Here is a 23,552-nt window from a genome sequence, read left to right as displayed (position 1 = left end):
GCATTACGAGTAGACTAGCCCCAGGGTTATGTCAGTCTCTCTGCTGCATTACGAGTAGACTAGTCCCAGGGTTATGTCATTCTCTCTGCTGCATTACGAGTAGACTAGTCCCAGGGTTATGTCACTCTCTCTGCTGCATTACGAGTAGACTAGTCCCAGGGTTAGCGTCTGCTAAATGGCATATATATATATATATATATATATATATATATATATATATATGTCACTCTCTCTGCTGCATTACGAGTAGACTAGCCCCAGGGTTATGTCACTCTCTCTGCTGCATTACGAGTAGACTAGCCCCAGGGTTATGTCAGTCTCTCTGCTGCATTATGAGTAGACTAGTCCCAGGGTTATGTCACTCTCTCTGCTGCATTACGAGTAGACTAGTCCCAGGGTTATGTCACTCTCTCTGCTGCATTACGAGTAGACTAGCCCCAGGGTTATGTCAGTCTCTCTGCTGCATTATGAGTAGACTAGTCCCAGGGTTATGTCACTCTCTCTGCTGCATTATGAGTAGACTAGTCCCAGGGTTATGTCACTCCCTCTGCTGCATTACGAGTAGACTAGCCCCAAGGTTATGTCACTCTCTCTGCTGCATTACGAGTAGACTAGCCCCAGGGTTATGTCACTCTCTCTGCTGCATTACGAGTAGACTAGCCCCAGGGTTATGTCACTATCTCTGCTGCATTACGAGTAGACTAGTCCCAGGGTTATGTCACTCTCTCTGCTGCATTACGAGTAGACTAGCCCCAGGGTTATGTCAGTCTCTCTGCTGCATTATGAGTAGACTAGTCCCAGGGTTATGTCACTCTCTCTGCTGCATTATGAGTAGACTAGTCCCAGGGTTATGTCACTCTCTCTGCTGCATTACGAGTAGACTAGTCCCAGGGTTATGTCACTCTCTCTGCTGCATTACGAGTAGACTAGCCCCAGGGTTATGTCACTCTCTCTGCTTCATTACGAGTAGACTAGTCCCAGGTTTATGTCACTCTCTCTGCTGCATTACGAGTAGACTAGCCCCAGGGTTATGTCAGTCTCTCTGCTGCATTATGAGTAGACTAGTCCCAGGGTTATGTCACTCTCTCTGCTGCATTACGAGTAGACTAGTCCCAGGGTTATGTCACTCTCTCTGCTGCATTACGAGTAGACTAGCCCCAGGGTTATGTCAGTCTCTCTGCTGCATTATGAGTAGACTAGTCCCAGGGTTATGTCACTCTCTCTGCTGCATTACGAGTAGACTAGCCCCAGGGTTATGTCACTCTCTCTGCTGCATTACGAGTAGACTAGCCCCAGGGTTATGTCACTCTCTCTGCTGCATTACGAGTAGACTAGCCCCAGGGTTATGTCACTCTCTCTGCTGCATTACGAGTAGACTAGTCCCAGGGTTATGTCGCCCTCTCTGTCACACACACACACACACACACACACACACACACACACACACACACACACACACACACACACACACACACACACACACACACACACACACACACACACACACACACACACACACACACACATACACACTCACACACTCTATATCTCTCTCTCTCTACCTCTCTCTCAATTTCAATTTAAGTGGCTTTATTGGCATTGGAAACATATATTTACATTGCCTAAGCAAGTGAAATAGATCATAAGTAAAAGTGAAATAAACAATAAATTAACAGTAAATATTACACCCACAAAAGTTCCAAAGAATGTCATATAATGTCTATATACAGTGTTGCAATGATGCGCAAATGGTTATAGAACAAAAGGGAAAAGAAATAAACATAAATATAGGTTGTATTTACAACAGTGATTGTTCTTCACTGTCTCTCTCTCTCTCTCTCTCTCTCTCTCTCTCTCTCACACACACACACACACACACACACACACACACACACACACACACACACACACACACACACACACACACACACACACACACACACACACACACACACACACACACACACACACACACACACACACACACACACACACACACACACACTATTATTGAGGCCTCACTAGACAGAAGAGGTAGGCTATACACCGTATTGTTGCCTCTAGCAACCACATCACTCTGTGTCTCACTCCCTTGTCTCTTTTACTCAGACCGGCTCCTGTGGCATGTGACATGATGTCAGATAATAGCCAATCCCTAGGGCCCAAACAACACAACAGAACCCAGCGCTGATTTCCACCACCAAAACTGATAGTGAGCCATTTATTTCTCATTTGATCCTTCATCATGTAATTCCCAGTAGCAAAGAGCGCTGTCACATGTCAATACCCAGTAGGAATGGATTCTCTGATGGAACTGGGGCACTGAAAAGACAGTCTGGCAGTTGATTGACTGGTACATGCTGATGCCACAGAGCCTATCGGCAAGGTGTAAGTAATAGACTAGTCATAACTCAAAGTGGAGATGTCACTTTATGCTGACATTGAAGAATGCACTCCATATTTATATACCGGCATAGATTTAATCGGTTTGGCCAATTGACAATAATGAAATGCAAATGAGACTCTGTTTTTCAGCTGTATTGATGAAATCCCAGAGTCTGGAAGACCATAAGCTACAGATCAATATAGACTGTTACACGAGATAAGGAGCCATACGATAGTTCCTTATGGGAGAACAAAGCAACACCGTGTTCAATATTTTCTAAGCACAAGCAATTCATTGCATTTAAACAAATAGGCTACCTGATATGGTATAAAAACTCCAGAAAATCAACATCACTGTCAGAGAATGTGTAACCTAGGCTAATCTCTGTGATGCCCAAAACCATGTAATGATGAACAGGTATGTCTTCAAACTTGAAGCCTATTTGCCTGCAACTAATCCACAATCTGAGACAGAGTCTATAGGCCTATACGTTTCCTGCTATAGGCTACTGGTTTACCTAGCTACCATATATATTTCTCTAACTCTTAATTGTAGTGTTTGCTCAATTGGTCTGGTGAGGACAACCTGCAATTCAAATTCAAAGTCCCGACAATAATTTAGAACAAAAGCAAACGTCTCTTCATCTCTCTCTCTCTCTCTCTCTCTCTCTCTCTCTCTCTCTCTCTCTCTCTCTCTCTCTCTCTCTCTCTCTCTCTCTCTCTCTCTCTCTCTCTCTCTCTCTCTCTCTCTCTCTCTCTCTCTCTCTCTCTCTCTCTCTCTCTCTCTCTCTCTCTCTCTCTCTCTCTCTCTCTCTCTCTCTCTCTCTCGTTAGGGTGAGTTCATATCCATCCTCAGCGGACACTGACGTGTTCCTCTAGCAGTATGACAAAGTATCCCTCTTTTTCCTCCCCTTTTCCTCCACTATCTTTCTCTCTTCGTCCATTCCAGTCTTCCCCGTCCCCTTTCTCTCCACATCGCAGTTTATCATCTCTCTGCACTGAAGCTCCTGCACCTGCTTCTCACCACTGCCCGCTAGACAACGACTCAACCGGCCAGTGGATAGGTCTGCTTTTTGGTCTGTTTCAAAAGCTATTTGTGGTTCATCGGAAAGGCTGTGGGCTGAAGGCATGTTAAGAGGGATTACCTGTTGTTTTTAAGGGGTTCGTTTCGTCGCTCTGTTGTTCGAGGGATATGATCATCTCCACTTTTATCCGGGAGGAGACTCATCAAACGGTCCCGACCGGACGCGGACGTGACTATGTTTACATAACTCTAAAGGGGATGAATTTGGAGATTTATGACAGTTTATTGGAGATAATAAGAAACAAAGTCCTCATGTCAAAATAATGGTCGTATGTGGTCATTAAAATTATTTTGGAGAGTGCAAATTGTCGCCGAACGTTCGTATAATGCTTGGGTGTGATGAAGTGAGGTAAAGTGAGTGCACAGCTCAGATGTTTATCCCCTAACTTCGGCAAGATGAAATCGCTCTTCTACAGCCGCTTCTTCATCCTCCTGCCCTGGGTCCTCATCGTCATCATCATGATCCATATTGACACAAGGACGTCCGTCCGAAGTCCAGCCCTGGGCCGCGGAGGGGGCGCACATAGGCAAGACAGAACCAGCCCACCCCGGGCCAACCGCTCCGCTCTCCCGGCAATCTACGCCATCACCCCGACCTACAACCGGCCAGTCCAGAAAGCTGAACTTACCCGGCTCGCTAACACCTTCCGTCAGGTTCCTCGCTTCCACTGGATAGTAGTGGAGGACTCGACTGTGCGCACGGAGCTGGTGGTGCGCTTTCTTGCCCGCTCGGGGATGCAGTACACACACCTGAACATCTTTACGCCCCGCCGGTTCAAACGTACCGGGATGCCCCGTGCTACTGAGCAGAGGAACACGGCTCTCTCGTGGCTGCGGTCACATCGCTCCATCAAGGACGTGGGGATAGTATTCTTCGCGGATGATGACAACACATACAGTCTGGAACTGTTTGAAGAGGTAATAATAAATCAACGACAGACCCATAGCATGACATTATCAACAGACCAAAGCTTAGGGACAGTTCGACATTTACTCGAAAATCCGCAAAAAAAATATTACCACCACAAATAACTATAATTGTAGCAACCCGGTATTTATAAACGTGAATATCTACCACTTCAGCATGGTTTTGTAGCACAGTAGATGCCATGTAGGGCTACTGAATAGAAGGTTTAATGGTTCGCCGACCACCAGCTCTGTTCTTATCTCATTACACCATGATCAGAGCGGGCTGCAGACAATGATCAGCTAGGGGGAAATCCGATCATCATCATCATCATATAAAATACTGTATATGCAACGAATTTTGCAACCACCCATTTTCTGTGCCCATTCACCACCCATGATCAATGAGCAACGGAAAGCAGCATATGCTTCACACCTCTAGTGCTTAATCATGGTTTGCGTTTTCAACACCACAATCAAATAGAGTATGTCAATAACAAACAAAAACAGACAATAATACATCCCTCCCTACTCAGTATCAATGGCTTGGCTTTACAATCTCCGAAACTTCATTAAACATTCTGGTGTTTTGTAACAGATGTCCCTTTCCATTCATCAAATGGCCACGGGCAGTTTGAATGCTGGAGTTATGTTAGAGTGGAGTGGATGAAAGTGTGCAGGTAGTATACACAGGAGACTTGTGAAGTAGCCTATCTAATCAGGCTGATTGTACTTCTGCCACACATCAAAGGTAATACATTTGAAAAGTGAAGTGGCAAATGTTAAGGCTATATTGAAGCATTAGGTAGGTTCTGGGTCCCGGGTCAGCAACTAGGTTTGGCCTAGGGCCAATTCTTTTCTGAGCTAATAGTTGGCGGACCAAAACATAATTAGCATGATAGCAGCCCAATCCATACAGGCCCTCACTGCAAATTGAACAAGATTTTAACACACCTGGTTAGTATATAATCAATGACAATAACATCATCATTTCGATCTGATTACACTGATAAAATGAACAATGGTTCTATTAAATTCGTTTTTTTGATGTCAATTCCTCTGTGCATTGATTGCAGAAAATCAGCTTACAATCAAGAGAAAATGTAGCTCTCAAAGCCTTAACACAAAGGTGGATAATGAAAATAGGAGTTTCAGGGAAGAATGGACACAGAAATATGCATTCTGACCATATTTCTCCAGTGTCAACACTTTCAAAAGTTACCTTTCCACCCAGAGAACCGACCCAACACAGAACAATGGAAGCTTCAACTGCTGGCTACTTGTCCATTGCTTAATTATGCCGAACCCAACAACAGAAGATAACAAGTGCTTCCCTAAAAGCTGCCTGGGTTTAGACATATTCTCTTTTCAGAAAGTGAATAGCTGATACACACATAATAACAGTCATTTTTTTGTCTCCTGGAATATAGAAGCGCGTGGCTCAGCCTCAAAATGGCATGGAGAGGAAGCAGCTATATCACCACATGCTTCGGAGTCGCAGCTTTCACGGGTATTGTTTCTAGCATAAGGCATGTGTGATGCCGTGAACATCATGCCATAGTCCAGTCCGTGTATTCGTACTGTGGGATTCCAGTTCCATGTTTTACAGTAGCCAGGCGGTGGGAGTGATATGCCATGTGCACTGGGTAATGCCAGGATCCTTCTGAGTAAAGTTCAACGAAAAGTATTGCAACGGCCGACCTCACTTCTTATAAACATAAGCAATATAAACAACGGTGGATGTTGCAGCATGTTTCTAGCACAAGGCATCACATAGCCCAGCATCATTATAGAACGCTCTATGTAACTACGGTCCTTTTAACTGATTTATTTTCTAAATATAAAGCTAACAATAGGTAGGCTATCCTTTTTGCCCAGCTTTCTTTAACAAAGGGCATGGCATTCCCTCACCAGTCATATAGATGTCGCTAACCCTCACATAGCCTACCACCTTAATTCAAAGACCTGGTTTTAACCAAACCTTTCACATACACAGATATATTTAAGGAGTGCATGGTGACAGTAGGCCTATTGGTGGATTTGGCTACCGACTGAATCTGTGGATAGCATAATTGTGTTTGTCAAGCTGGTAGGCCTGCCTCTCATTTCTTAAATAGGAAGAAATAGGCTTCAACGGAGCCCTCTTGTTGTTAGTCTACTCAAATGACTTTCAGCACCATTCGCTGTCCATCTCTGTTTGATTATGCCGCGGCCGCTGCCACAAAGCTGTCTGCTGCTCGTCTTATTAGCTCGTTGACTGTCTCCTGCACTCTCTTTTCTCATGAACTGACGTTTACATTGAACTTTTGCGTTATTCAGGAGGGGTAACCTTTTGTTGGGACATTACTTTTGGATCATTTTGCATCACCTCTCCGAGATCATTATTATTAAAACATTCTTAATGTTTTTTTAAATGTGTGGTATAATTTCTAGTTAACACAAACTATTGGAATCAGTGACACGTGCAATGACACATCTGGCCTCTCTGCTGCCCATCACTTATTCTTCTATGGATTTACATTGAAATTGGTGCAGATTTGAATGATTTTGTGTGTGGTATGGTTGCTAGTTAAGCTATTGAAGATCTGCACAAACCACGATTGTCACTATGGACGGAGGTCAGGATAGACTTGTAGACTATATTGACCTGTGGTATAGCAAGCACAGAAAAGCATAGTGCATAAGGGAAGTACCAAAACACCTAGATAGGGGAGGCACATGCAAGCAGATGAGAAAATGTGGATATATTGAATAAATTATAAAGTAAAATCTGCAAAAAGGGGAATGTAAACCAGGGAAAAAACTAACTGCTTTCCCCTGTGACCATTAAAAACAACATATCCCTCCTCAAAGCAAAAACAAAAGTTTGACAGCCCACCCATACCCCCCCCCCTACCCCATCCCAGTACATTTGAAACTGTCCCTTATCAGTGTGCTAATCTAATATAGGGGTAATCAGATAGCATATGTGTGCATTCAGACACCAGATATGGAAATGAGGCTGGGATATCCTGAAGGGCCGACTCTGGTCCTTGAGGGCCACTGTGTGTGCAGGCTTTAGTTCCAGTGCTGATTCTGGATGGAACAAGAACCTGCACTTACAAAGTACATTTCACATTTCAAGTTCCTTGGTGTGCACATCACCAACAAACTAACATGGTTCAAGCACACCAAGACAGTCGTGAAGAGGGCACGACAAAACCTATTCTCAGGAGACTGAAAAAATTGGTGCCAAGCTTCCTGCCATCCAGGACCTTTATACCAGGCGGTGTCAGAGGAAGGCCCGAAAAATTGTCAAAGCCTCCAGTCACTCAAGTCGTAGACTGTTCTCTCTGCTACTGCACGGCAAGTGGTACTGGAGCATCAAGTCTAGGTCCAAAAGGCTCCTTAACAGCAACTACCCCCAAGCCATGAGACTGCTGAACAATTAATCAAATGGCCACCCGGACTATTTACATTTGTTTTTACACTGCCCGCTACTCGCTGTTTATTATCTATGCATAGTCACTTTACCCCAACCTACATTTACAAATGGCCTCGACTAACCTATACCCCTGTACATTGACTCAGTACCGGTACCCCCTGTATAGATAGCCTAGTTGTTGTTATTTACCTCGACTAACCTATACCCCTGTACATTGACTCAGTACCGGTACCCCCTATATAGATAGCCTAGTTGTTGTTATTTACCTCGACTAACCTATACCCCTGCACATTGACTCGGTACCGGTACCCCCTATATAGATAGCCTAGTTGTTGTTATTTACATCGACTAACCTATACCCCTGCACATTGACTTGGTACCGGTACCCCCTGTATAGATAGCCTTGTTGTTGTTATTTACCTCGACTAACCTATACCCCTGCACATTGACTCAGTACCGGTACCCCCTGTATAGATAGCCTAGTTGTTGTTATTTACCTCGACTAACCTATACCCCTGCACATTGACTTGGTACCGGTATCCCCTGTATAGATAGCCTTGTTGTTGTTATTTACCTCGACTAACCTATACCCCTGCACATTGACTCAGTACCGGTACCTCCTATATAGATAGCCTAGTTGTTGTTATTTACCTCGACTAACCTATACCCCTGCACATTGACTCGGTACCGGTACCCCCTATATAGATAGCCTAGTTGTTGTTATTTACCTCGACTAACCTATACCCCTGCACATTGACTCGGTACCGGTACCCCCTGTATAGATAGCCTAGTTGTTGTTATTTACCTCGACTAACCTATACCCCTTTACATTGACTCGGTACCGGTACCCCCTGTATAGATAGCCTAGTTGTTGTTATTTACCTCGACTAACCTATACCCCTGCACATTGACTAGGTACCGGTACCCCCTGTATAGATAGCCTAGTTGTTGTTATTTACCTCGACTAACCTATACCCCTGCACATTGACTCGGTCCGGTACCCCCTATTTAGATAGCCTAGTTGTTGTTATTTACCTCGACTAACCTATACCCCTGCACATTGACTCGGTACCGGTACCCCCTGTATAGATAGCCTAGTTGTTGTTATTTACCTCGACTAACCTATACCCCTGTACATTGACTCGGTACCGGTACCCCCTGTATAGACAGCCTAGTTGTTGTTATTTACCTCGACTAACCTATACCCCTGTACATTGACTCGGTACCGGTACCCCCTGTATAGACAGCCTAGTTGTTGTTATTTACCTCGACTAACCTATACCCCTGTACATTGACTCGGTACCGGTACCCCCTGTATAGATAGACTAGTTTTTGTTATTTTATTGTGTTACTTTTTATTCCATTTTTTACTTTAGTTTATTTAGTAAACATTTTCTTAACTCTATTTCTTGAACTGCATTGTTGGTTAAGGGCTTGTACGTATTCGGCGCATGGGACAAATACAATTTGAATTTATTTGATTTGCATATCACTTGTTTGGAGCGAGTCGTCTCTGTGGCTGTGTAATCTTCAATATAATTTCCTGTTGAAATAACCTGATTGACAGCAGGGGCTCGTCTCTCATTGATTGCTCCGGAGATAAGAAGCACATGGGTTTTGCATTGTATGTGTGTGTGTGTGTGGGGGGGGAAGCATTGTACCCTTATCAACCAGCGACAACTTCAGAGATGATGTGATTCACACAAGGCCACCTCGAACAATCTCTAAATGTATTCCAACCCCCTGCCATGCTACGAGTTGAACGGAGAATCTGGGTCCGTATGTATCAAGCAAGCATATCAGAGTAGGAGTGCTGATTTCTCCAGTATGAAGTCGCCCCTAGACACTGTTGTAATACCCTTTATGATTTGTGGAGATGATCCTTTGCCTAATGACAAAGTCTACCTAACAAGAGAAAAACTGCATAAATAAATATATATGCCTGTTTTATATGTTATTTTGGCATTAATACGTATCACATATCAGTTTGCAAACAGTGCAAAAATATACAGTATATATATATATATAATTGAGTTAATAAAGCTGCAGACAAACATGGTCTCCTTTTTGTTTTCTTGAGTAATCAGCTCCAAAATGCAGGTGTTTCAGCCAAGCTCAGTGCTTTTAGTGGTGGTGGGGCGGGCCAGCAGAAAACAGGAGCATTGCACCGTGATTGGCTCAGTGTTCTGTCACTCATTGGGACCTTACACAATCGCCAAACTTAAGTCCTTAGTAAGGGTAGACATCCAACATTTCAGCCCTTTGGGTTCTGCCATAGTTATATTACAAGTGCCCTTCCAAGAAGGCTCAAGGTCATTGGCCACAGAAATGACGTCAAATCACGTCATATGTACAGTAGCTTTGATTGGACCGATCATGTCAACATCTTACTTTCACAATCTTAGCTAGCATTCATCATCATGAATCAAGTCTACTAGCAAATCCTGTTAAATCCTTGTCATATGAAGATAAATGATGAAGAGATCTAACGTATCGGTGCTCATCGGCCATTGGACATAAACATTACACAACAATGAGTGGTTTGGAAGGAATCGATGACTGCAAGCACTGCGACTGGGAAGTCAGGAATAAACAGCCTAAACTGGGAAAATACGTTTTGAACAGTCATTCAATTTGGAATTGTAAATCCGGCATCTTTCTCATTAATGACAATATTTGCCCTTGAAAGACCGCCACGGCACTTTCCTGTTCAAGCACATCACAACATCATGAGTCCAAAAATGTCTTATACCGCTTCATAAATTATGTAATATGCCAGAGAGACACAGTGGGGTGAAAAAGTATTTTGTCAGCCACCAATTGTGCAAGTTCTCCGACTTAAAAAGATTAGAGAGGCCTGTAATTTTCATTATAGGTACACTTCAACTATAACAGACAAAATGAGAAGGAAAAAAAATCCAGAAAATCACATTGTAGGTTTGTTAATGAATTTATTTGCAAATTATGGTGCTATCCAAACCATCAGTCCCATCTTGCTAGTATGAAAATTGAATTCAACAATGCCAAAAATGTTTTCAATTCGACTTTTGCTTTCAAAAGCAGCTCAAACGTAGAACATGTAAGAATGAAGTATAGCCATTTAATCCTACCATTCAAACATAAGGTGCATGATAGTGATTTATACAATGGGTGGGTCCAAAACTGAATCCTGGTTGGTTAAAACCAGCCGGTGTACCACAGATACATCTATTACGTTAAAATGCCTACTCTGTTCCATCTGACTGCGCAATCCATTGTCTCATCAGCCAAGCCAGGCAATTTATAAAGTTGAAGTCGGAAGTTTACATAAACCTTAGCCAAATACATTTAAACTCAGTTTTTCATAATTCCTGACTCTTAATCCTAGTAAAATTCCCTGTCTTAGGTCTGTTAGGATCACCACTTTATTTTAAGAATGTGAAATGTCAGAATAATAGTAGAGAGAATGATTTATTTCAGCTTGTATTTCTTTCATCACATTCCCAGTATGTCAGAAGCTTACATACACTCAATTTTTAATTGTTTAATTTTTAATTAAACAATTAACTATTATTAATAGTTTAACTTGGGTCAAATGTTTCAGGTAGCCTTCCACAAGCTTCCCACAATAAGTTTGGTGAATTTTGGCCCATTCCTCCTGACAGAGCTGGAGTAACTGAGTCAGATTTTTAGGCCTCCTTGCTCGCACACACGTTTTTAGTTCTGCACACATATTTTCTGTAGGATTGAGGTCAGGGCTTTGTGATGGCCACTCCAATACCTTGACTTTGTAAACTTGATCTCCACTATAAAAAGCATCTAGACATTATTCACATTTCTTTTAGACATTTCAGTAACAGCAGGGATTTGTATAAACCTTGCTGTTTGTCAGCATTGCTTCAATATTCAAATTTAATCTGTCCGATAGTAATTAACGTGTCTGGAGTCGAGACGAGACAGACAGGCATGCAGACAGGGTTTCTCAAACAGTCGAAATCGTGAATCAGCTGGCTTCCTTTTTATGGATATACAGTGCATTTGGGAAAATATTCAGACCCCTTGACTTTTTCCACATTTTGTTACGTTATAGCTTTATTCTGAAATGGAGTACATCGTTTTTTTCTCCTCATCAAACTACACACAATAACCCATAATGACAAAGCAAAAGCAGTAAAAAAATATATATCCCATTTACATAAGTATTCAGACCCTTTACTCAGTACTTTGTTGAAGCAACTTTGGCAGCGATTACAACCTCGAATCTTCTTAGGTATGACCCTACATTCTTGGCACACCTGTTTTTGGAGAGTTTGTCCCATTGTTCTTTGCATATCCTGTCAAGCTCTGTCAGGTTAGATGGGACATATTGCTGTACAGCTATTGTCAGGTCTCTCCAGAGATGTTCGATCGGGTTCAAGTCCGGGCTCTGGCTGGGCCACTCAAGGACATTCAGAGACTTGTCCCGAAGCTACTCCTGCGTTGTCTTGGCTGTGTGCTTAGGGTCGTTTTGTGGTGGAAGGTGAACCTTCACCCCAGTCTGAGGTCCTGAGCAATCTGTAGCAGGTTTACATCAAGGATCTCTCTGTACTTTGCTCTGCTCATCTTTCCCTCGATCCTGACTAGTCTCCCAGTCCCTGCCGATAAAAAACATCCCCACAGCATGATGCTGCCACCACCATGCTTCACCACGGGTATGGTGCCAGGTTGCCTCCAGATGTGATGCTTTGCATTCAGGCCAAAGAGTTCAATCTTGATGTCATGAGACCAGAGAATCTTGTTTATCATGGTCTGAGAGTCTTTTAGGTGCCTCTTGGCAAATTCCACTCGGGCTGTCATGTGCCTTTTACTGAGTAGTGGCTTCTGTCTGGCCACTCTACCGTAAAGGCCTGATTGGTGGAGTGCTGCAGAGATTGTTTGTACTTCTGGAAGGTTCTCCCATCTCCACAGATGAACTCTGGAGCTCTGTCAGAGTGACAATTGGGTCCTTGGTCACCTCTCTCACCAAGACCCTTCTCCTTCGATTGCTCAGTTTCGCCAGGCGGCCAGCCGTATGAAGAGTCTTGATGGTTCCAAACTTCTTCTATTTAAGAATGATGGAGGCCACTGTGGGACCTTGGGGACCTTCAATGCTGCAGATATTTTTTGGTACCCTTCCCCAGATCTGTGCCTCGACACAGTCATGTCTTTGAGCTCTACGTACAAATCCTTTGACCTCATGGCCTGGTTTCTGCTCTGACATACACTGTCAACATTGGGACTGCAATGGCTGTCTTCGTCCTCCTCTGACGAGGAGTAAGAAATGTCAGACCAATGTGCAGTGTGACACATGTTCATGCTCTTTATTAAAACCAGTTAGAGATAGGGGGCAGTATTTCCACATTGGATGGATTGCGTGCCCATAGTGAACTGCATCGAAATCTGTCCTAAATTGCTAATATATGCATATTATTATTACTATTGTATAGAAAACACTCTGAAGTTTCTAAAACCGTTTGAATTATGTCTGTGAGTATAACAGAACTCACAGGGCAGGCAATCTTCCAAACAAGTTTTGAAATCCTGAAAGTTGGGGCAACTTTGACGTCATCGCCCCCTCCCTTCCCAACAAGTTATGGATTTGGAAACACTTCCTACGTCTTCCACTAGATGTCCTCATTCAGTAGAAAGTGTAATGTAGCATTTTCTGTGAACTTTGACCTAATGGGAAGGAAAGTAGTTGGTGTCGCAAAAGGATGCCATTTTGTTGTGGCGCGTTTGTCTTTGAATGATTCGGCTGTTCCAATCAGTCCCAGATGAAAACGAATCATCCGGTTGGAATGCTATTGGATATATATGATTATAACATCCTGAAGATTGATTCTGCACTTAGTTTGACCAGTTTCTTCGACCTGTAATATGTCTTTTGGAAGTTTTGATGCAAAGTTATCCTGGACCAGAAGTCATTTTTTGGGCACGTGAGCTGAAAGTGGTAGCAAATGCTGCTACTTGGACACTAGAATTGAACATTATGAAACAAAACGATTTATTGTTGAACTAGGACTCCTTGCACTACATTCTGATGAAAGATCATCAAAGGTAAGGGAATATTTATGTTGTAATTTTGTATTTCTGTTGACTCCAACATGGCGGAGAAATATTGTTACGTCTGAGCGCCGTCTCAGATTATTGCAATGTTAGGCTTTTTCCGTAACGTAAAAAAGAAATGTGACACAGTGGTTGCATTAAGAACCAGTGTATCTTTAATTATATGTAGAACATGTATCTTTAGTCAAAGTTTATGATGAGTATTTCTGTTATCTGGCGTAGCTTTCTATAATTCCTCCGGATATTTTGGAGGATTTTCTGAACATGGCGTCAATGTAAACCGAGATTTATGGATATAAAATGCATATTATCAAACAAAACATAAATGTACTGTGTAACATGTCATCTGATGAAGATTGTCAAGAGGTTAGTGATTGATTTTTGTTTAATCCTGCTTTTGTGATTTTTATCTTTTGCTGGAAAAAATGGCTACGTTTTTTCTTTGGTTTGGTGGTGGTCTAACGTAAATATATGTTGTGTTTTCTCCATAAAACATTTGAAAAATCTGACACGCTGGGTAGATGAACAAGGTGTTTATCTTTCATTTGAGGTATTGGACTTGTTAATGTGTGGATGTTAAATATTTCTAAAGAATATTTTTGCATTCCCTGCGCCACCTTTTCAGCTGAACGGGGGGGTGGAGTTCCCGTAGTGAACACTGAAACCAAAAAATAAACGACATGTGAAATAACCAACCGAAACAGTTCCGTGTGGAACACACAGACACAGAAAATAAACACCCACGTATGGTTCTCAATCAGGGACAACGATTGACAGCTGCCTCTGATTGAGAACCATACCAGGCCAAACACAGAAATCCCAAATCATAGAAAAAATAACATAGACAACCCACCCAACTCACACCCTGACCATACTTAAAACAAAGACATAACAAAAGAACTAAGGTCAGAACGTGACAGGGACTTCATATAGACAGTGTGTGTGCCTTTCCAAATCATGTCCAATCAATTGAATTTACAACAGGTGGACTCCAATCAAGTTGAAGAAACCTTTCAAGGATGATCAATGGAAAGCTCAATATCGAGTATTATAGCAAAGGGTCTAAATACTGAATGAGAAAAACATATAATTTAATCCATTTTAGAATAAGGCTGTAACGTAACAAAATGTGGAAAAAGTCAAGGGATCTGAATACTTTCTGAATGCACTGTATATATGTAAATTATTGTTATTTATTTTTAAACATTTGGTCAGGGGCTCCCAAGCGGCCAGGGGCCCTAAGCGACCGCTTATGTCAGTTATGCCTGGGGCCGACCCTGCTATCTGCAGCTCCAAAGATAGGCCTGTGTAAAAATCTGTATTTTTATAGGCTGATAGTCAGCCTGCTCTCTCCACCTTGTCCAGGTCATTACAGAACTCAGCTCCGTAGTAATCGTCTGTCATAGAGCATTAATGACCTGTCATATTGGGGTAATAACCTGTCAAACCTGTCATGTTGTTTATTTTAGCATTTCACAGATAGTGTTGCTGTCAAAGCAAGGCTATTTATTTTCTCATAAAGCAGTTTTGTATCCAAAATAAACAATATCAAGCTAGACCACATCATAACTGGATTTGTAGAGTCAATGAGCAAAGGTTAACATTATGAAGAGCCTAGTATATTTCATCAATAAGGCTTGAGGGGGTGTGATATATGGACAATATACCACGGCAAAAGGTTGTTCTTAGGCACTGGCTATACTACAACTTTCAGCCAATCAGCATTCAAGACTTGAACCACCAAGTTTATAAAGGGAAATAATGCACGCTCTAGAATGCTCTTCTTTTTACTTCTCTAATAAGTTGCTAACCAGTTTATAATAGCAATAAGGCACCTTGGGTGTTTGTATTATATTGCTAATATATCAATGCTAAGGGCGTTGCGTTGTGCATAAGAAATGCCCTTAGCAATGGTATATTTAAGCAATAAGGCACGAGGGGGTGTGGTACTGTATATGGCCAATATACCACGGCTAAATGTTGTTCTTAGGCACGACCCAATTGCTATTACAGTATAAACTGGTTACCAACGTAATTAAAGCAGTACAAATCAATGTTTTGTCATACCTGCGGTATACGGTCTGATATACCATGCCTGTCGGCCAATCAGCATTCAGGGCTTGAACCAGCCAGTTTATAAAGGCATATAACACACCCCATCGGCCTTATTGCTTAAATGAAGCACAGTATATTTGCACGGTAGAATTCAATGGCTATAGTTAATTTTTATGTTTGAGATGCTTTTGAAAGCAAAAGTCGAATTGAAAACAGTATTGGTATTGTTGAATACAATTTTCATAAAAGCATGCTAGGACTGATGGTTTGGCTAGCTAAACTAGCAGGTGTGTTTGTTTGGTTACCACGTCAACTACTGTAACTATCTAGTTAACTTGCTAGCTACTTCAGTGGATGTTGAACACATTTCTACCAGCAAATGAACACATTTCTTGTGTTAAATGTGTTAAATTATAGCCATGATAATCAGCTCGGGGCTCTGTGTGTTCTCTGGAAAATATTAGAATGCCTAGCCCTCATTGATTATATCTTACATAATTAATAACACCACCATTTAATTACTGTGTCTTAGTGAGTGAGTGGTGTCACTAGCCTTACTGATTTTAGAGCAGCTATTTGATTTGTTGTTTCTCTCTCTTGTGTTAGGGACAGTTCGAAATATACTGGGGGGGGGGATAGGGGAGGGTTGTCTAACTTTTTTTGCGTGATATATATTTTTATTGGGCACAGGGGAGGGTAGTTCATTTTTTTCCCTGGTTTACGTTTTCTCTTTTGCAGGTTTTACTTTATAATTTCTTCCATATATCCACATTCTCTCATCTGCTTGCATGCACCTCCCCTATATCAATGGGTTTTTGTACTTCCCTTATGCACTATGCTTTTCTGCACGTTAACTATTACTATACCACAGGTCAATAGTCTACCAGTCTGTCTATCCTGCCCTCTATCCACCATTCATAGTGACAGTAGTAGTGGGTGGATCATTTGTCCGGACCTGAAATATGCTAACTAGCAATCATATAACACATAAACATTTATTCAAAGGTGCATCAATTTTCAATATGAATCCACAAGAACAAGTAGGAATAGCTGATAGGCAGCTGAGAGGCCAGGTGTGTCATTGCGCATGAAAGAACAGACACGCAGCTCAAAAAGCTCCCCTATTGATCTTGTTTAGGGACAAAACAATTATCCTACCTAGATTAGCCTACAACACCACAATGCAATGAATAACTGTTTTCAAGTGGGTACAGCATTCTACTCTAGGCTGGAAACCACAGGGAAAATGTCCTTTGAATAATGGTGCAAAAGCCACCAGAAACAAAATTGTAGACCTGCACCAGGCTGGGAAGACTGAATCTGCAATAGGTAAGCAGCTTGGTTTGAAGAAATCAACTGTGGGAGCAATTATTAGGAAATGGACGACATACAAGACCACTGATAATCTCCCTCGATCTGGGGCTCCACGCAAGTTCTCACCCCGTGGGGTCAAAATGATCACAAGAACGGTGAGCAAAAATCCCAGAACCACACGGGGGGACCTAGTGAATGACCTGCAGAGAGCTGGGACCAAAGTAACAAAGCCTACCATCAGTAACACACTACGCCGCCAGGGACTCAAATCCTGCAGTGCCAGACGTGTCCCCCTGCTTAAGCCAGTACATTTCCAGGCCCGTTTGAAGTTTGCTAGAGAGCATTTGGATGATCCAGAAGAAGATTGGGAGAATGTCATATGGTCAGATGAAACCAAAATATAACTTTTTTGTAAAAACTCAACTCGTCGTGTTTGGAGTACAAAGAATGCTGAGTTGCATCCAAAGAACACCATACCTACTGTGAAGCATGGGGGTGGAAACATCATGCTTTGGGGCTGTTTTTCTGCAAAGGGACCAGGACGACTGATCTGTGTAAAGGAAAGAATGAATGGGGCCATGTATCGTGCGATTTTGAGTGAAAACCTCCTTTCATCAGCAAGGGCATTGAAGATGCAATGTGGCTGGGTCTTTCAGCATGACAATGATCCCAAACACACCGCTTGGGCGATGAAGGGAGTGGCTTCGCAAGAAGCATTTCAAGATCCAGGAGTGGCCTAGCCAGTCTCCAGATCTCAACCCCATAGAAAATCTTTGGAGGGAGTTGAAAGTCTGTGTTGCCCAGCAACAGCCTCAAAACATCACTGCTCTAGAGGAGATCTGCATGGAGGAATGGGCCAAAATACCAGCAACAGTGTGTGAAAACATTGTGAAGTGTTACAGAAAATGTTTGACCTCTGTCATTGCCAACAGAGGGTATATAACAAAGTATGTAGATAAACTTTTGTTATTGACCAAATACTTATTTTCCACCATAATTTGCAAATAAATTAATAAAAAATCCTACAATGTGAATTTCTGGATTTTCTTCCCTCATTATGTCGGTCATAGTTGAAGTGTACCTAAAAATACGTAAGTGTATCTGCTAAATGACTTAAATGTAATGTAAATGTACCTATGATGAACATTACAGGCCTCTCTCATATTTTTAAGTGGGAGAACTTGCACAATTGGTGGCTGACTAAATACTTTTTTGCCCCACTGTATGTACATGAAGGCAGGGTAAAGTTACTAGGCATAAGGATAGATAATAATAAGACTAAAATAAAGAACCGTGTACACTCCATAAACACAACCTGTCACAATGTTTTAATTTGATTAGGCTACTTCAAATGTCCTGTAGGCTATCTGTGCACATTTGTCCAAAATCTAATTACAGCATCCAAACTGTGCAGCAGCCATTTGATGGATGGAAAGAGACACCTGTTACAAAACACCAAAAAAGTTGAATGATATTCGGAAATTGTGAAGACAAGCCTTCAATACTGGCTAGACCTGCAAGGAGGGATATATTTTCTGTGTGTCAAGATATACATAGTTTGTTTTATTGTGATGTTGAAAATGCAAACCATGATATTGAAGTGCCCGAAGCCGGTATATGTTTTTACTTGCTGGTTGTGTGGTGCATTGGTACAGAATCCTGTTGTTGGATAGCTATTTGCATATACTATATATAATTATACATATTGTATCAAAATATAGAAATCTGATTTCCCCCTAGCTGATCATTGTGTGCAGCCAGCTCTGATTGCTGTGTAATGAAACAGGCAGAGTGAGTAAGCTCGTCTGTGGTAGTAGGCGATCCCTCTGCCTTCTGGCCCAAAGCCCTGCCTGGCATCGACTTTGCCACAATTGCATGCTGTAGTGGCAAAGTCAATATCCACACAGGGTCGCAACAGTTATTTTTATTTGTGGTCGTCAATATTATTTAGAGTCAATTTAATGAGGGGGGAGGGTGTGCAATTTATTTTTACAGTACAAGGGGAGGGTCATGTGAAAATATTTACGTTGAGGAGAGGGTACATCTTCTTTTTAAGTCAGCAGATTTCTAATGGTCGCTTATGTCTGAGTTTGAGAGGAAACCAGCTGGAAATGCTTTGCATAAAGAAAGAATTATTGGATGTTTTCTCTGTTATCAAGCATTAACAGGTCATGGCTCGGCACAATTCATTATGTGTGCCAGACATTCCACCAGCTTTTCTGCCTCGGAATGGAGTGTCAGCAAACAGAACCGTGCGTATTTCAAATGAGCCCTGTGAGCTATCATAGCCTCTGGGTGAGTTTGCATTTTGCTCCAGGGCAGTGGGAAGTCGTGAGCTAGTGGTAGCAGCGTAACTGCAGCACCGTGGCCAATACTGAATGGCTCACAAGTGTTTGGGTAAGCATAGTCTGCCAGTCCGTCAGTCAGAAATGTGCATCGGTCTGATTTAAAATTTCTGCAACCAGACAGCTTGTCGAATAAAGCTGTTCAGTTAAAGGCTTGAAGGAAATGCAGGCCTATAGTCCTCAAATCACATGTGCCTAATACAACGGGTGTAGACTTAACCATGAAATGTTTGCTCACGAGCCCTTCCCAACAAGGCAGAGTTCAAAAATACAAATAGTAACATGAGGACTAAAATACACAAGAATGGAGCTATATACAGGGAGTACCAGTACCAGATCAATGTGCAGGGGCACGAGGTACTTGAGGTAGATATGTACATGCAGACAGGGTAACATGACTAGTCATAAGAAGAGAGAATAATAAGAGTAAAATAAAGAACAGCGTACACTCTTAGAAAAATAGGTGCCACTGTATCTAGAACCTAAAAGGGTTCTTCGCCTGTCACCATTGGAAAACCCTTTGAAGAACCTTTTTTTGGTTGCAGGTAGAACCCTTTTGGGTTCCATGTAGAAACCTTTCTACAGAGGGTTCTACGTGGAACCCAAAAGGGTTTTACCTGGAGCCAAAAAGGGTTCTACTTGGAACTATAAATGGTTCTCTTATGGGGACAGCCGAAGAACCATTTTGGAGAAAAAAAATTCAAAGAAAGTAGCAGCAGCATATGATGAGTGTAGAAGTGTGTATGTGTGTTTTTGTTGCGTTGGTGTGTGTGTATGTGTGTTTTTGTTGCGTTGGTATGTGTGTGTGTGTGTGTGTGTGTGTGTGTGTGTGTGTGTGTGTGTGTGTGTGTGTGTGTGTGTGTGTGTGTGTGTGTGTGTGTGTGTGTGTGTGTGTGTGTGTGTGTGTGTGTGTGTGTGTGTGTGTGTGTTGTGTGTGTGTGTGTGTGTGTGTGTGTGTGTGTGTGTGTGTGTGTGTGTGTGTGTGTGTGTGTGTGTGTGTGTGTGTGTGTGTGTGTGTGTGTGTGTGTGTGTGTGTGTGTGTGTGTGTGTGTGTGTGTGCTGTTGGCATGCGTGTGTGTGCATACAGTATGTAGTGTATGTGAATATGTGTGGGTTTTGTGTGAGAGTGTTAGTGTACTGTGTGTATATAGAGTGTGTATATAGTCTTGTGAGTGTGCATAGAATCAGTGCAAGATAAGATCAGTGCAGATAGTCCAGGTAACCAATATTTTTTATTTACTTATTTTTACCACTTTTTCTCCCCAATTTCGTGGTATCCAATTGTTTTAGTAGCTACTATCTTGTCTCATCGCTACAACTCCTCCGCACATCCAACCCGGAAGCCAGCCGCACCAATGTGTCGGATGAAACACCGTGCACCTGGCAGCCTTGGTTAGCGCGCACTGCGCCCGGCCCACTACAGGAGTCGCTGGTGCGCGATGAGACAAGGATTTCCCTACCGGCCAAACCCTCCATAACCTGGATGATGCTAGGCCAAATGTGCGTCGCCCCACGGACCTCCCGGTCGCGGCCGGTTATGACAGAGCCTGGGCGCGAATCCAGAGTCTCTGGTGGCACAGCTGGCGCTGCAGTACAGCGCCCTTAACCACTGCGCCACCCGGGAGGCCCCAGGTAACCATTATTTAACTATTTTACAGTCTGATGGCTATGTAGCAGTCTTATAGTTTTGGCATAGAAGCTGTCTCTGAGCCTGTTGGTCAGAGAGCTGATGCTCCCGTATCGTTTGCAGGACGGTAGCAGATTGAACATTCTACGGCAGGCTTGGGCAACTCCAGTCCTCGGGGCCCTGATTGGTTTCACACCTTTTCCCCATCCAGCTGATTAAACTAATTGCATTCTATACTGAAGATCATGGTTAGTTGATTATTGGAGTCGGGTGTGTTAGCTGGGTCTGGGGCAAAAGGACTGTCCCGAAGACTGGAGTTACTCATCCCTGGTCTATGGCTTGGGTGGCTAAAGTCTTTGGTAATTATGTTGTCCTTCCTCTGACACCGCCTGATATAGAGGTCCTGGATGGCAGGCAGCTCAGCCCGTGATGTACTGGGCTGTCCACACCACCCTCTGTAGCGCTTTGCTGTCGAGGGCGGTGCATTTGCCATAAGCGGTGATGCAGCCAGTCAAGATGCTCTCGTTGGTGCAGCTGTAGAACTTTTTGAGGAACCAAATTTTGTCAGCCTCCTGAGGGGGAAGCGGCACTGTTATGCCCTCTTCACGACTCTGTAGGTGCACGTGGACCGTGTCCTTAGTGATGTAGACACCAAAGAACTTGAAGCTCTCGATGTGGATGGGGGGAGGGGGGAGGTGGGGGTGCACTCCCCTCTTTCTCCTGTAGTCCATGATCAGCTCCTTGGTCTTATTGAGGTTGAGGGAGTGGTTGCTATGTTGGCACCACATTGCCAAGTCTCTGACCTCCTCCCTGTACGCTGTCTCATCAGCGTCGGTGATCAGGCCTACCACTGTTGTATCAGCAAACTTGATGATGGTGTTGTCGTGCATGGCCATGCAGTCGTGGTTGAACAGGGAGTACAGGAGGAGACTAGGCACACCCTTGAGGGGCCCCCGTGTTGGGGGTCAGCGTGGCAGAGGTGTTGTTGCCTACCCTCACCCCCTGGGGCCGGCCCTTCAGGAAGTCCAGGATCCAGTTACAGTGAGAGTTGTTCAGTCTCAGGGTCCCCAGCAGAGGGGACTACGGTGTTGAACGCTGAGCTGTAGTCTATGAACAGCATTCTCACATAGTTACATTTACATTACATTTAAGTCATTTAGCAGACGCTCTTATCCAGAGCGACTTACAAATTGGTGCATTCACCTTATGACATCCAGTGGGACAGTCACTTAACAATAGTGCATCTAAAACTTAAGGGGGGGGGTGAGAGGGATTACTTATCCTATCCTAGGTATTCCTTAAAGAGGTGGGGTTTCAGGTGTCTCCGGAAGGTGGTGATTGACTCCGCTGTCCTGGCGTCGTGAGGGAGTTTGTTCCACCATTGGGGGGCCAGGGCAGCGAACAGTTTTGACTGGGCTGAGCGGGAGCTGTACTTCCTCAGTGGTAGGGAGGCGAGCAGGCCAGAGGTGGATGAACGCAGTGCCCTTGTTTGGGTGTAGGGCCTGATCAGAGCCTGGAGGTACTGAGGTGCCGTTCCCCTCACAGCTCCGTAGGCAAGCACCATGGTCTTGTAGCGGATGCGAGCTTCAACTGGAAGCCAGTGGAGAGAACGGAGGAGCGGGGTGACGTGAGAGAACTTGGGAAGGTTGAACACCAGACGGGCTGCGGCGTTCTGGATGAGTTGAAGGGGTTTAATGGCACAGGCAGGGAGCCCAGCCAACAGCGAGTTGCAGTAATCCAGACGGGAGATGACAAGTACCTGGATTAGGACCTGCGCCGCTTCCTGTGTGAGGCAGGGTCGTACTCTGCGGATGTTGTAGAGCATGAACCTACAGGAACGGGCCACCGCCTTGATGTTGGTTGAGAACGACAGGGTGTTGTCCAGGATCACGCCAAGGTTCTTGGCGCTCTGGGAGGAGGACACAATGGAGTTGTCAACCGTGATGGCGAGATCATGGAACGGGCAGTCCTTCCCCGGGAGGAAGAGCAGCTCCGTCTTGCCGAGGTTCAGCTTGAGGTGGTGATCCGTCATCCACACTGATATGTCGGCCAGACATGCAGAGATGCGATTCGCCACCTGGTCATCAGAAGGGGGAAAGGAGAAGATTAGTTGTGTGTCGTCTGCATAGCAATGATAAGAGAGACCATGTGAGGTTATGACAGAGCCAAGTGACTTGGTGTATAGCGAGAATAGGAGAGGGCCAAGAACAGAGCCCTGGGGGACACCAGTGGTGAGAGCGCGTGGTGAGGAGACAGATTCTCGCCACGCCACCTGGTAGGAGCGACCTGTCAGGTAGGACGCAATCCAAGCGTGGGCCGCGCCGGAGATGCCCAACTCGGAGAGGGTGG

The 23,552-nt window shown here is 43.6% G+C and overlaps 1 protein-coding gene across 1 annotated transcript in view; it reads left to right on the top strand.

Annotated features, from left to right (window-relative positions):
- The first annotated feature begins 3,261 nt into the window (after window positions 1–3,261).
- LOC124041266 (galactosylgalactosylxylosylprotein 3-beta-glucuronosyltransferase 2-like) overlaps window positions 3,262–23,552 on the top strand; it is a 35,628-nt gene continuing 15,337 nt past the window's right edge. Inside the window, exon 1 of the mRNA XM_046358649.1 lies at window positions 3,262–4,387. Within this exon, the coding sequence (XP_046214605.1) occupies window positions 3,866–4,387 (522 nt within the window). The 5' untranslated portion in view covers window positions 3,262–3,865. The remainder of the gene's footprint in view (window positions 4,388–23,552) is intronic.

The sequence above is a fragment of the Oncorhynchus gorbuscha genome, linkage group LG08, assembly GCF_021184085.1.
Source record: "Oncorhynchus gorbuscha isolate QuinsamMale2020 ecotype Even-year linkage group LG08, OgorEven_v1.0, whole genome shotgun sequence".
In the NCBI taxonomy this organism is placed as follows: domain Eukaryota; kingdom Metazoa; phylum Chordata; class Actinopteri; order Salmoniformes; family Salmonidae; genus Oncorhynchus; species Oncorhynchus gorbuscha.
Note: the sequence above shows the minus strand (reverse complement) of the source record. Positions and strands in the feature narration are given on the sequence as shown.